Source organism: Ptychodera flava, chromosome 14, assembly GCF_041260155.1.
Source record: "Ptychodera flava strain L36383 chromosome 14, AS_Pfla_20210202, whole genome shotgun sequence".
In the NCBI taxonomy this organism is placed as follows: domain Eukaryota; kingdom Metazoa; phylum Hemichordata; class Enteropneusta; family Ptychoderidae; genus Ptychodera; species Ptychodera flava.
This window is the reverse complement of record NC_091941.1, coordinates 903522-917572: the sequence shown is the minus strand read 5'-3', so window position 1 is coordinate 917572 and position 14051 is coordinate 903522. Positions and strand designations below refer to the sequence as shown.

Below are 14051 nucleotides of genomic sequence, written 5' to 3'. Positions count from 1 at the left end.
TCTGCCACTGTACTCTGACCTGCTTGCTTTGTAGTTCCAGTCAGTGTGTTACTCATCATGCTATTGCATAACATTTTGCCCATGGAATGAAACAGACTGTTTATTATCCAATCAGGGCTTGTATAATATTTACTGCAGAGTGTGGTACGATTTCTGAGCGTGTGGGATCGATTTTTACCACACTGTCGATCCCGCACTCTCAGCGGCCAGGAATGTGAAAATTACATAGATAGAGGTACAGACAGAGATATAGACACACAGATTTAAACAAATAAACACTGATTTATTTGTGAGCGAATCAATTCCATTGGTCTGTTGGACCAGTGAATTTAAATAGTATACAGTGATGAAAATTTGTACAGAATATCCCAGGTACAATGTAGACTTTGGGAATACCTGATTTACCGAGATACTGGTCACTGGGATACTACCAGTTTTACCTAAGACTGGTCACTGGGGGACTACCAGTTTTACCTAAGACTGGTCACTGTGAGACTGCCTGTCGTATCTGGTCACTGGGAGACTGCCAGTTTTACCTAAGACTGGTCACTGTGAGACTGCCTGTTGTATCTGGTCACTGGGAGACTGCCAGTTTTACCTAAGACTGGTCACTGGGGGACTACCAGTTTTACCTAAGACTGGTCACTGTGAGACTGCCTGTCGTATCTGGTCACTTGGAGACTGCCAGTTTTACCTAAGACTGGTCACTGTGAGACTGCCTGTTGTATCTGGTCACTGGGAGACTGCCAGTTTTACCTAAGACTGGTCACTGTGAGACTGCCAGTTTTACCTAAGACTGGTCGCTGGGAGACTACCAGTTTTACCTAAGACTGGTCCTTGGGAGACTACCAGTTTTACCTAAGACTGGTCCTTGGGGGACTACCAGTTTTACCTAAGACTGGTCACTGGGAGACTGCCAGTTGTACCTAAGACTGGTTACTGGGAGACTGCCACTTTTACCTATGACTGGTTACTGAGATACCACTAGTTTTACCTAAGACTGGTCCTTGGGGGACTACCAGTTTTACCTAAGACTGGTCCTTTGGGGACTACCAGTTTTACCAAAGACTGGTCGCTTGGAGACTACCAGTTTTACCTAAGACTGGTCCTTGGGGGACTACCACTTTTACCTAAGACTGGTCCTTGGGGGACTACCAGTTTTACCTAAGACTGGTCACTGGAAGACTGCCAGTTGTACCTAAGACTGGTTACTGGGAGACTGCCACTTTTACCTATGACTGGTTACTGGGATACCACCAGTTTTACCTAAGACTGGTCCTTGGGGGACTACCAGTTTTACCTAAGACTGGTCCTTTGGGGACTACCAGTTTTACCTAAGACTGGTCCTTGAGGGACTACCAGTTTTACCTAAGACTGGTCCTTCAGGGACTACCAGATTTACTCTGATTCTAGTCCTTGGACCTCAAACTGCTGCATGAACTTGTCTACCCACCATGTGTGTGTTTATCTGTCAACAAATTAATTAATCAATAGATCAATCAATTTATCAATCAAAGTATATTACTCCCTCTCTCTCTAAAAAGTCATCAGTAGCAATGTGACATATTGCTTGTAATGACAACATGCAAGTTTTTGACCAGTCGTTCAATGAAGCACAGCAAGGCTAGAGTGATGTGTTGTCATTCATTTCCATCACAAACTAGACCGATGAAAACTTGAATAATGAAGAGTGTGCTAGCTATAAATAATTTTCATAACTAGTAAGTGACTTCAATGAAATGAATACTACTCATAGTAAATGTAATTGCTTTTGCATCATGTGTGCTCTTACACTGCAACTATTATCAAAGTGTTCATTTGAAGTGTATAGTCAGCCATCTTATGTTTCTTTCCAATTTATCATTGTTGCAGTATTCATTCTTTATTTCAAAGTACTTTTGTACTGATGAAAAAATGTGTCTCTGCACAGTATTACGTTTGATTCAGTATAAATGAATATCATAGGATGCATCTCAGAATATGGCTGCCAATTATAGATAGTTTCATGTAAAATCTGGACATTATATGTCTATTTTGTGAAATAAGAAAAAAAAAACGCTTGCCCTACTGTATTCACTTACCAACACTGAAATAAAGTTTATTGCTGTTGAAAGCTGTATATTTTACATTAGTTCTGATGGTGACACTGTGGACATGTCGATTGAATTTGAATTTGCCCAATGTTTTGATGTGATTCCCAGGTCAATATAGGGTAGACATATACCATGGGCACAGGATTTGCCCAATGATGTGATTCCCAGGCCAACATAGGGTAGACATGTGAACACTTGCATGGCTTATGTTGATTAACAGATGTAATTTAGAGACACAGAGAGAATAGTATGATGAAATGTGAAAAAATTATATTAAGATACATACTTTGTCCTTTATTATAAAAAATTGTGAGTGCCCAGTAATCTTGACACTTTAGTATTGCATCATCTGAAACCAAAGATAACGTGTTATAACATGGAATGTGAGAAAGACAACTCCATAGCTGTCTTTTGAATTCTATGATGGATGACCTAACCACCTGTTCAAAGGAAAATATGATTCCCTGGGAAAGATCGGGTATCTTGCTGTCAAAATATTGGGCAGTGACAAAAATGATTGACGTAACTACTTTTAACCTCATCTGACACAAATTTCTGTACAATTGACAATCATATTGAATATTTTCCTGGAAGTGGTGAAGAGAGATATTCTGTATGCTGATATTGCTGGATGAAACAGGAATTTTTGCTCTGCAAATTTCATGAAGACCTCAATTATGTAAAAATCTAAAATGATATTACTTTATTCATTATGTAGAAAGTATGCAGTGTATGCTTTGGAAGTGCATTCAGCATGTATTTGTAGTAATAGCATCCACTTTATGGACAACTGTAAATTTGAAGCTTGTAAAAATGTTGTAAATATCCATGTAGTTTTGGATCACACACCACGTGTATGAAAGGCATAGCTGATGAGTCTAGCCACTGAACTATTTAATTGTAACCTACTCCATATCTACACATTACTTGAAATTAATGTCCCATTATTACACCTTAACTCACTCTACACTCCTAAATTTCCTTTTAATGGAGTATTTGTATCAAATAAGAATCTAGTACACCAAGTATAGCATCATAGTGTTCAGTTATGCAAGATGTACCGTATAACAGAGAGCTGATAATCCTTGAGATCAATTTTACATGTTCATTATAACCTAGCCCTCTAAGACGCCCTCTCTCACTGTACAGTCTGCATTTGTACTCTTGTAAATGCTTCTTCCACAAACTTCACATGTTTTATTGTTGTTATAGTACAGTATGATTTGTTCTTACATATTGCAATTTTTTCATATACATGCTGTTGCTGTTTTCAACCATTTTTAAACTTTTTTTGGAAGCAGTGTCCTAGATTGCCACTCTGAATGTCTCTGTGTGTTATGTCAGACATGTTCAGTTATTTTTGAACACTGAGACACAGGTCTAAAATGGTGGCCCATGTTTCTATCCTAATGTTGTATGTGTGGTGCCTGTAGATAAATTTGTGTGTATGATCATTTTAAAAGTGCTGTAGATCAAATGTTGTAATAATTTGTACTTTGTATTTTCCACTTTTATAGTGGAATGTTGATGGGTATCACTTTGATCGTTTCCTCATAATAATAAGTTGTTTCCATAGTACCAAATGTGTATGCTGACAACACCCCTCCTCATTTGGATTCTTATTTCAAAGGACAATGGCTTAAAGTTTCTCCAAGGAAAATTTGAGCAAAAGTTTGTCTTTTAATATCAAGGAGCACACTGTCTAAAAATAACATCCAAAATGTCATCAGTAAGAACAGAGAACCCGAAAAAAAAGAAAGAAAGAAAATTACTTGAGAAGAGCTTGGTTTGCACAGCATGTAAATCAGTATTCAACTAATTTGAATATTGAATAAGCGTTTGAAATTAAACAAATGTCATATTAGTTGGTATATTATGTGTGATTTACAGCTAATGGGGTTGGAACTAATTTGGAAGAATTGGATCTTTATATTTTTTCAAAGTTCTCAAAAGTGTTAGGTGCCTTAAGGTGAAGTACTACGAATTACGTCAAAATTAAGTTGTGGTGTCATTTTCTTGAAACTTTGCACAAATATCCTTGGAAATTGTGCAAGTGCAAAAATGAAATAAAAAATGGGGGTCACCACGCTCGTTTCCATGGAAACGGACGTTAAAATGGCGTCGTTAGAAATAAATAAAAATGACATAATTCACTTAAACTAAAGAAAGCAATTATAAAACGCATAGCAAATGAGTTAATTTTAATAAATACCAAGACTTAAGATCCATATCTATCGAATGTATAGTTTTCATGATGTTTGTGAAGAAATTTTAACATAAGTATCGATTACAAAATGACGATATCGAAATTATATCACTACATAATTTTCGAACTTTCTTCCTGTCGCTTTGAATGGTGTCATTTTGACCAAACTTGGCGAATAAACTCCTGACATAATACCATTTAGTTTACACTTTTAATAAAAGGGTGTCACCACGCTACTTTTTACAATATCTCCAGGTGAATGGGTAAGTTGCGCCATATAAATGGGAGAGAAATGTTAATTTTTCGCTCATATTGAATAAAAACCAGCTTCCTAGGGGGTCCAAATATGACAAGGTTATAGGTCACATGTATTTCTAAGACACTTGGTCAAAAAGTTAGGTAAAAGCGCAATTTCAACAATGACAGGTGATGTTAAATACATGCGCTACAAAATAAAGCATTTGCGGCAGGCTGGAGTTAAATCTGCGCAGAAACGTTCTAAAGCGTGTGTGCGTCCGAATTCGTCGCCCTTTACCTTAAAACTTAATATTGCAATATTACAACTTACTCATAAAAACAAGTGTATAACACAAAAAGAAAAGCAGATGAGCTTACATTTGAAGATTGAACCGACATTACTTCACCATCCAGTATCTCAAATTAGTTCCAATCATGTTACCTGCTAAGATTTAGTGTATGTTTAAATTTCAATTAGGCCAGTTATTATGTTAATTAGTTCAGACAAAAATGTATTATTCATCAGATTTTTTCTTGCCCAGCAACAGAGGTGAGCTCTTTTACAAATCTTACACAGTACTTATATTGCAAATAATGCTGTGTAAATATCTGTCACTGGAGAAAAATAAAGTATAATGTTATTTTCAATGAATTTATCCACTTGCAAAAAGATAAGAACACATTTGCTGATGAAGTGTTTGATTCAAGTGGATAATTAGCAGCAAAACCTGACAAGTGTTTCAGGCTCTGCATCATCAGATGTTATCAATTTGGATATGGTAAACTTTTATAAGCAGACAAGCATACACCAAATGTCAAACAAACCATAATAAATTAAGGATTGTAAAATCAAAGTAACCATTTCTAAAGCTCTTTCAAAGTTTTTGCACAAACTGGTATGTCACTGAATTACTTATTTGCATATGTAAATAACTTTTGTATCCGTATTTATAAATTAAGAGCAGCAAAAACACATTTTGAATACAGTATCTTGCTTCTAAATACTTTTCGTTACAAAATATGTTTTTGGCAGATTTTCACTTTATGTATTGCTTACCCCAACTTCCAAAACTTTTTTGTTGTCTTTTGTACAACCATGACTTAGAATTAAAATCTGAAATATACTTGGTTGTGAATTTATGATCATTATGTTGAGAAGTGAAAGCGAATGGTCAACTTGAAGAAGATTTTTGAAGTTAAAGTTTTTTTTTCATACAACATATTCCCCCATAATTTCTCAACAACAATGTCTAAAAACACAACAAAATTGTATGAGCGCCATCACTTCACCGAATGAATATTTTTTTAGGCAACTTTAAACTTTCATAGCCAGTGCGCCTCTGCTCTGGCCAAGTTCAAAATGTGTTGCAGTGCCCTCTCGTGGCTGCGGGTCCCTTGCCCCTCATGAGGGCGCTGCTGTGTCCTCAATTGCACTCGACTGAAAGTCCTGGACTCCGGCAGAGCTAGCCACACAGTGTGATGATGATGATACAGTTGGGAAAACTGGAAAGGCGTATCATCTCAGTGAGCTTGCTTGCATATTAATCCCTTCTATGTCGCTGTTCATTATACTATCTGTCAGTAAACTGACAATGGAAATGTAAATGAGTTTATCTTTAGAATGTACGAGGTTTATTTTTAGTTAACGACATTCACAGGCGCAGGCACACAACTGACGGGTACATGGAATTCGTTTTTAGTACCAGGTATATCATCAAACATCGGTGTTAGGCTTAAGTTTACCTAGCCATTTACACTGTGATATAGTAAAATTTTCACAAGATTGTAAACAACAAACTGCCTGACAGCATTAAATTTACCATACCGCAGAAGAGATTTTCCCAAATCAACATCACTGTGTATATGCAGAGCCATTTTTAAAATTAAAAATCATAATAATCCAAAACAAAACAATGCCCTTGAACCGAATCCGACGAAACTGTGGTATCTTTGTTTGCCTTGACCATTGGAAAGTAAACAGTTCAATGTCCGTGTAAGTCCATAATGCAAACACTACAGCTGGACATTGTTTGAGTTTACCACCGCACTGTGCACATAAAACTTTGATATTCTAATACAAGTTGTGAATACCAGACCTCTGGCTAAATATGTATGTGTCCGCTGACCTCGCAGGCTTGGCGTCTGTGGACATAGTTTTGTTGCGGGGCGATGGAGTCGGAACTTTTGTGACGTTTGGGTGGTGTATACTTTGCAGGTATTAAGTGAAGAATTATCTTTTGGAAAAGGTCGCAAAAAATAGGTCGCGTGAGAGAGAGAGAGAGAGAGAGAGAGAGAGAGAGAGAGAATTTTGAGTTTTTGTAGTGAATGAAATAATGAATCATAAATATAACTGTCTGAGGTAGTTTAATTTTGTCACTTGTCTTTCTCGACAGTTACACGGAGTCGCCGAAGCCTTAAAAATAATAATAAATGATCATCAATAAATGCATCCTTCGGCTTTCCACCGATCTTATATTGACAGAAAAAAAAGGACATCAAATCGTAAAATTGAATGCGAGAACGTGGGCTTATCGTCGGATGAGCGTACTCGATCGCCCGCAGTCTATACGTTTGGGATAGAACCTGTCAATTTGCTGATCACCAGCGCGTTTGTTTTACGCGCTACTTTTTATGTTGAGTTGGTTTTTGACTCAGCGGAGTAATGTTGATGCGTCTGGTTTTTAAGCAGATGCCCTTAGCGTGGCCTAATACAATCACTTTTCTAGATGTGTGCTAATATCCCCGCCCATTGTTTGCTCGGCAATACGATGATTAATGACCATTTTGAAAACAATACCTAATTGAGTGCTTGCATGGATTGTCATTCGCATGATTTCGTCGCGTTTTCATTGGTTAGTTTTGATTAATAGTGGATGCCTGCTAGACGGGGCGGGCTGATTAGCCGTGCTTTACATTCTTTCGCCTATCCTCTGTGACAGAGGGGTGGACAAGCCCATCGTTGGTAACGTGTCGAAAGCAGAAAATGCTCGCAGCTGCGTCAGCCTTCGAGAGATAAATGGTATGAATACATGGTGATAACGCGATATGTATGTGAGTATATTTAAAGCACTTGAAATTTATATCAAATTTGTGCCCAACAAACATGACCACATCTCCGTACAGTGCGCTATGTTATAGACCGTGTAATTTCACAAACGCACGCAAATTAGCTCTTTTAATCCACAACACCATCCTCTTTTGTGCGGACATAAACATTACTGTAGCGATTTCTACTCGTTTTCATTCACTACCGTGTGGTATTTCGACCCCACCACTCAGGCCTACAAAAGAAGTCTTTCAAAACTCGAAGTTTCTCGGTTATCCCCTACTACGAAGAATGGCACGACCCTTATTTGATATTCTATGCCGTTTGCTGCCGTGGAATACAACCCTTTTGTTAGCGCCACAAAGACATATATAAATAAAAGGCAATGAGTAGAGTCGAAAGTTGGAAAGGGGAGGAACGCTGCCGTAACTTTGGGATTCACCGTAGACTTGCAAAATCAGAAATTTTAAAGTTTGAATCGTACTCTGCATGAAAACTGAAGAGCTGTTAGTTCGGTAGCGTAGTATCATAGCGTGCGAGGCAAGCCTGTTAGCGCGATTTCTTGGTCCCCTTGGTGACATCTCATCACTCATTTTGCGCCATGACAACCTCAGTTTGATTGACAGGTTGAATGGCAAAAAGCCACGAGACACGACAGTTTTGTTACAGGGGCTGTTGTTGACGGGCCGACGTAGGTTTCCTTCTGTTAGCTGACACATTTGTAAGCTTAGAAAGTCCCGGCCTGTTCAAACTGACGGACTTGAATAGACAAGTGGAGAGGTGTAGTAGTTGAGGCGCGAATCACACACGATTTAAGCGGCGATTAACGGGATCGGCCAAGTCAGATGGCGCAGAGGGTACGTCTAATTTGCACTCCCTTTCTGAATTTCAACTCGTATGGAAATACTACTTGGTTGTGTATGAACGCAGTAGACGTCTGGCTGCGATCACTTCTGTATATATATTCTGTATGTCGCCGGTCATTCAGACAGGCTGAGTATGCACGTCTCGTCTCGGCCGTGCATTTGTTTTGGTCAATTCTCACCCAGCGTCCTTTCTTGCTTTCCCAACAGTTCGAGGACAGCTTACCACACTATGGGGGAATGGACGATACGGCGGGGTCCATATACAATCCACATGCACCGAGAGCCGCCATGCCACACTACACACAACCGGCCGTTCCTCAGCTGAATCACGGTCATGGGCCAAGCGTCGGCCACCACACACCCTACCACACCAGTCATAGCATGATGACTGGCGTTGTACCGGGGACAACAGTCACAGATATTCACAAAAGAGACAAAGATTCAATATACGGGTAAGCTAGTGGCCTAAATTCTTCGTGTTAGAGTTCGCTGTCCATATCATATGAACCTGGAATTGAGACAGCGAACGTTTGCTCACAACACGTGTACTCGCTCCTCTCCGAGTGTTGCATCAAAACAACGGCCTGCCTATTTTTGTGACGCGACAGCCCCTAAATCCGTCGATCGCTACGGCTTTCACGTGTTTTATTGCCCTGTCTCCTACCAGCACATATTTTTAACTCTTTACGGTGATATTTCCCCGGCGTAAATCATGCCAAGAACGGGTCTGTTGGCCCATCAATTCAGCAAATAAAATTTTTACATCTACTCCCAACATGGCCGCTGGAGTGTTTTTTCGAAGCGTTACATGCTTGACGGCTTACAGAATTTCTCGTTGATTGTCTACACAGGCACCCACTGTTCCCCTTACTTGCTCTGGTCTTTGAGAAATGTGAACTCGCTACATGTACGCCTCGGGAACCAGGGGTTGCTGGAGGGGATGTGTGTTCTTCGGAATCTTTTAATGAAGATATTTCAGTCTTCGCAAAACAGGTGCAGGTGATAATATATACGCACACCGTGCAGTTATATTATTCTTTGTTGATTTTCTCCTCTTTAACAATCTGGTGTGAATCGCAGCTATTAAAAAATATTTGCTCCACACTGTAATAACAGTCTAGAATTTCGACATTACCCTCGAAATGCTGGTGCAAGCGATCTGGCTGCTCCGTGCAAGCTTATTGTACTTATCCCCGCCAGTCCGCTTTGAGAAACAGTAGGGAGGCTGCAGAAATAAGTAAACTGAACGGGTATCAAAATCTAAGTCCACAAAAGTGTTTGGAATTATTTGTACAGTGCTTTGATTTCACCAGCGGGGCAAATTAGAGTGAATAGATTTGTAATCACATTGGAACAAAGCAGTGTTTTTACAGCTCTGCACTGTCAACGAAGTAGGGAGATACGCAGCCCCCTGCCAACACGTTCCTACCGAGTTTCCCCTCCTTTAAGCAGTTCCTGTTAAAATAACTATCGCTCGCTAAGTACACATGCACGTTGGATGTCATCGTGTTGTTATTGTGATAGATCCGTTTGTTAGCACATTTTCACTCATTTTTCTCTTTTTCTCCCTCGTCATTTACCAGGCAAGGGGCGACAAGCAGTTTTTCTCATCGAATCAAGAGCTAGATAGTTTGGTACGTATTATTACGTCCTCTTCAGTCCGTCTGTCACCTCTAGTGTTTTTATAGATGCGAGGTTTTACCCAGTATCTTTTTTCTCTTCTTATCGCTCGGCGAGAGATAGCTTAACAATTAATATTGTATGGTGACAGGGCTTTTTGGAAGGTCCCCAAGCGTACGCAATGGAAGCAATGGCCAATTCATTATTGTAAATTTGCAACAGTGACCCATTCGGGTCATTTATTTTTCCTCATACCAAAGGCTGATTTTTGTTTTCCTACGGCGACCTATTTTCACCACAGAAAGATCCGAGTCTCGCTGATTAACAAAAATCAAAAGGGCATTAGGATATTTTCAGTGTTTACCTAGACGCCAGTGACAGTGGTTCTAAAACCCACAATGTACACTCAATGGATATTTGCAGGCAATTGCTATCTCGGGTAAATTTGGCGCAAATTTCACGCCGTCTGTATCTTGCTGCGCTCGGGCACTAAGGCATACTTGTGTAGGTCGGGGGCCTCCGTAGTCGGCAGTTTTGTTGGAGAACAGCTACCAGTATCATCTAGCTTGAGTCCTCTAGATTAAACACAACCTGTTTTGACCGGCTATTACATAATTCCACAGATATGAATGGGCTTGGGGAAGCCCTCTGAAATAGTAATACCATTTATCAGTGTTTGATAGGTAGCGATGCCACAATCTGTGATCTGTCAGTTTAGGTGTTGTTTGGCCACAATGTAAATGTCACTCTGTCGATCCCAGTGTCATATATTTGTCATCCAAATTGCCTGTCTTGTCTCCCGGCGAGTTCAACGCCTGTAAAGTCATCAAAACATAAACAACAAAATCATATCTTGTAATTCCAGTTATATTTAGACTGTTCACTTCAATTTTTTTGAAATGGTAATGCATATCATACTATGCATACAACATTTTACGATATAATTTAGGGAAATTTCAGATAATGTAATCATAAATTGCTAACTTTTAAAACGGGGTCTCTTTTGACAATAGTATGCTTCTCAAGAAATTTTATGTGTTAAATTACTTTTTAACAGTGTTAAAGTTTTGAAAGACGTAATGAATCAGTCAAACTGTGAACAATTTTATCCATTTTCAAAGACACAAGAAAACAAATAGAATTCTGGCCGAAAAGTTTATTTTGGATAAAGTTCTGTTTGCTGGTACAAAATTTAGGTTTAAAATAGGAATTTCTCTTTTTAAGTTTAAAAAAGTCATCAAATCAAGTAGGTGTTTTTTGGTTTCATGGTAAAAGTCCTAGTACAATTATCAGATGTGATAATAATATCTTACAAGTTTACATCTAACTCCAAGTATTTTTCTTCTTACAGATGATATTAGCAATACAAGTCTTACGCTTTCATCTTCTAGAACTTGAAAAGGTAATAATTTTTTCTTCTTATCGAGTCAGTTATCGTAATTTATGTGACATGTTGATTGGGTCTTTGTTATGTTTTTTTTATTAATCAACTGTTGCAAACTTTCTCCAAAGCTGTCCATCATGTCTTGTGACAACAGCGTGACTGGTGTTAGAGAGTGACTGCCCCAAAAGGGGCATAGCTTGTCAGCTCATATTGACAGGCCATAGTGAAACCGGGTTGGTTTCTGGGTGAAAAATTGTTGATTTGCTATTTGTTTTTCATCAACTTTCCTTGTTTGAGATGGATGGGAGCCCAGGTAGGCACCAGTCAATTAAATATTTGCATATGACCCTGGCCAAAAGATGGATGGACCATTTCTTGATTTGCTCAAGTATATTTGCTTAGCGACAGTTGAAAAGTGGGGAAACTGTAGTCAACTCGTGTAGTTGGTGTTTGAATTTCTAGCTGCCAACAGGTCTTTGAGTGCAACTCTGCAGCCCATATCCACCCCTTTTGAACCGGTAGGTACTCCGTTAATTTAGGTGTTGCTAGCTGACTTTGTGGTGTTTGCTGTATCAAGGAAGTTCATTCCATAATTGTATGGTTAACATTATGGTTAGCATTGTTACATATTGCCCCATACTTTATTCAAGCTACTTTCAAATGTCTCTCTCCCAAAAAAGTGAGTTAAAGTGTTTTTCTGATCCTGGTTTTTTAATGGAAAATGATGAATGGTGAGTGGACGGTCATTTGTGTTTTGTTGAGACAGGCTGTCTTTTATTAATTTACAACCACAGTTCATAGTTTTGTTGTCTGTTTGTAGTTGAATTCAACTTGATGTCAGCTCTGATGTCAGTTGTCTTTATATTCCATGGTCCACTCTCAGACCTATTTTAGAAAAGTGTCAGAAACTGTCGTTTTGGATTAGTCCTTGTTGAAATGCGCAGTCAAACCAGTCACTTATGTCTTGTCTGCTACGTCAGTCTGGCTGAAGTGACCTAACCGTGCCAATGTGTTGTAAAAGTACCAAAGCATATGCTAGCTGGCGTGCCGTGTTTGTGGCGGGCTCATGTCGAGGTAGCTGGCGGTGATTGTGAAGATTAGTTGCCTGTTGCAGAGAGTGAAACATGGCCCATTTTGGCAGAAGATAAATGAACGCTTGGATCTATCTATGACATCACTTAATTTAGAATTGGGTTTAGAAACAGAATGGAAATGGATCTTTGGGTATCTTGGAGTGACACTGAGATTGTGACCTCAGTCGTGGGGTTAATGTTGTTTTTCCCTTGGTGCTAGTCATTCCAAAATATGCCATTTCTACACGAGTCGAGCTGCATTTTGCCACTCACAGAGGAATTAACTAGGTTTCAAAGTATCACATAGGAGACAGATTACTCAGTTTGATTTGTGGAGAAGTGTCCCCATCAGATCATTACTTTTTCTGAAAGTTCCATCCATTTGTTAAAACCTCAATTTGGCGTGATTGTTAGAGTTCACAGGTCTATGAAATGAAATAGGGTTTCATGTTTTGAAGGTTCATAATGAAAAGTCCTCCCACTGCTGGTCAATTGACTATAGCAATCATTTTCAGTCAACAACAAGGCTCATATACATCCAGGTTATTCATCTGTGTATGTTTTTATTTTAATTATGAATGTATTCAACCGTTCAGTTTTATCAATGGCTATGGTGTAATTATGTAAATTAAAAATGCTAATTCAGACAAACATGGCTTGCCTTTTTCTAATTTCATTTTTTCAATAGCAATTTTATATATTTCGTATTTTTTATGTACACTCTTGTTTTAGTATCATCAACAACTTTATGCAAGGAAAGAAAACATGAATAGTTCACATCAGTATCAAGGCAAAATTCAATGTTGGGGAGTTTCGACTTCAAAATAAATGAGTATATCTATTTTTACAGACTAACTGTTCCCATAACATTTTCACAATCATTCTTCTACCCCTAGTATTTATTATTTTTTTCAGGTCCACGAACTCTGTGATAATTTTTGCCACCGATATATCAACTGTCTTAAAGGAAAAATGCCAATTGATCTAGTCATAGAAGATAGGGAAAGTGTTGGCGTGAGGACCCCTGGCTCATCCATCCCTACAGACAACCATAAGGATTCATCGCTTCCTTCGGAGCAGGTACTGCATCCCGTATAAGTAGTCTTGCTTGAACATGACTTGTTATGTAGACCGGAAGCCAATTTTGACATCATTCCTTTCATCGTCACAGCAACTCTCATTCATATTCTTCAAAAAACATTTAGAAAAATTTCCAATTTTTTTCCAAACATGTTAAGTATTAATTGATTAGCAGAAGGTAACTTCAAGCTATCATTATATATCCTTTGTTTTCATTGATGGAATTTTATTATTTTTCTTTCTTTTACCCTTGTGCATTTTTTACTCAGGAGTTTGGAGTAATTTTAAATGTAAACAGGAGGTTGAGAATACATATAAATGTTTCTTTTTATTAGGGGATAGGAGCCTGTGCTGTAAAACGATGATGGATGTGATAAAAAAAAGTGAGCCTACCAAAGTGTTTCTGATGTGTTCATTCTGCCATAAAGCTTGCCAAGGGCTTGTTT

General features: G+C 38.6%; 1 protein-coding gene across 16 annotated transcripts in view; it reads left to right on the top strand.

The window, feature by feature from the left end:
• The first annotated feature begins 7160 nt into the window (after positions 1 to 7160).
• The window catches only part of LOC139148891 (homeobox protein Meis1-like), a 48741-nt gene continuing 41850 nt past the window's right edge, over positions 7161 to 14051 (top strand). For 5 of the 16 annotated variants that reach the window (XM_070720331.1, XM_070720327.1, XM_070720325.1 and 2 more), the window contains exons 1-6: positions 8239 to 8439; positions 8656 to 8900; positions 9300 to 9447; positions 10032 to 10082; positions 11420 to 11470; positions 13441 to 13605. In XM_070720331.1, coding sequence (XP_070576432.1) covers positions 8428 to 8439; positions 8656 to 8900; positions 9300 to 9447; positions 10032 to 10082; positions 11420 to 11470; positions 13441 to 13605 — 672 coding nt within the window. In that variant the 5' untranslated portion in view covers positions 8239 to 8427. Of the gene's footprint in view, positions 7588 to 7980; positions 8440 to 8655; positions 8901 to 9299; positions 9448 to 10031; positions 10083 to 11419; positions 11471 to 13440; positions 13606 to 14051 lie in introns of those variants that run through there. The other 11 variants (XM_070720328.1, XM_070720326.1, XM_070720322.1 and 8 more) reach the window with 4 other exon arrangements.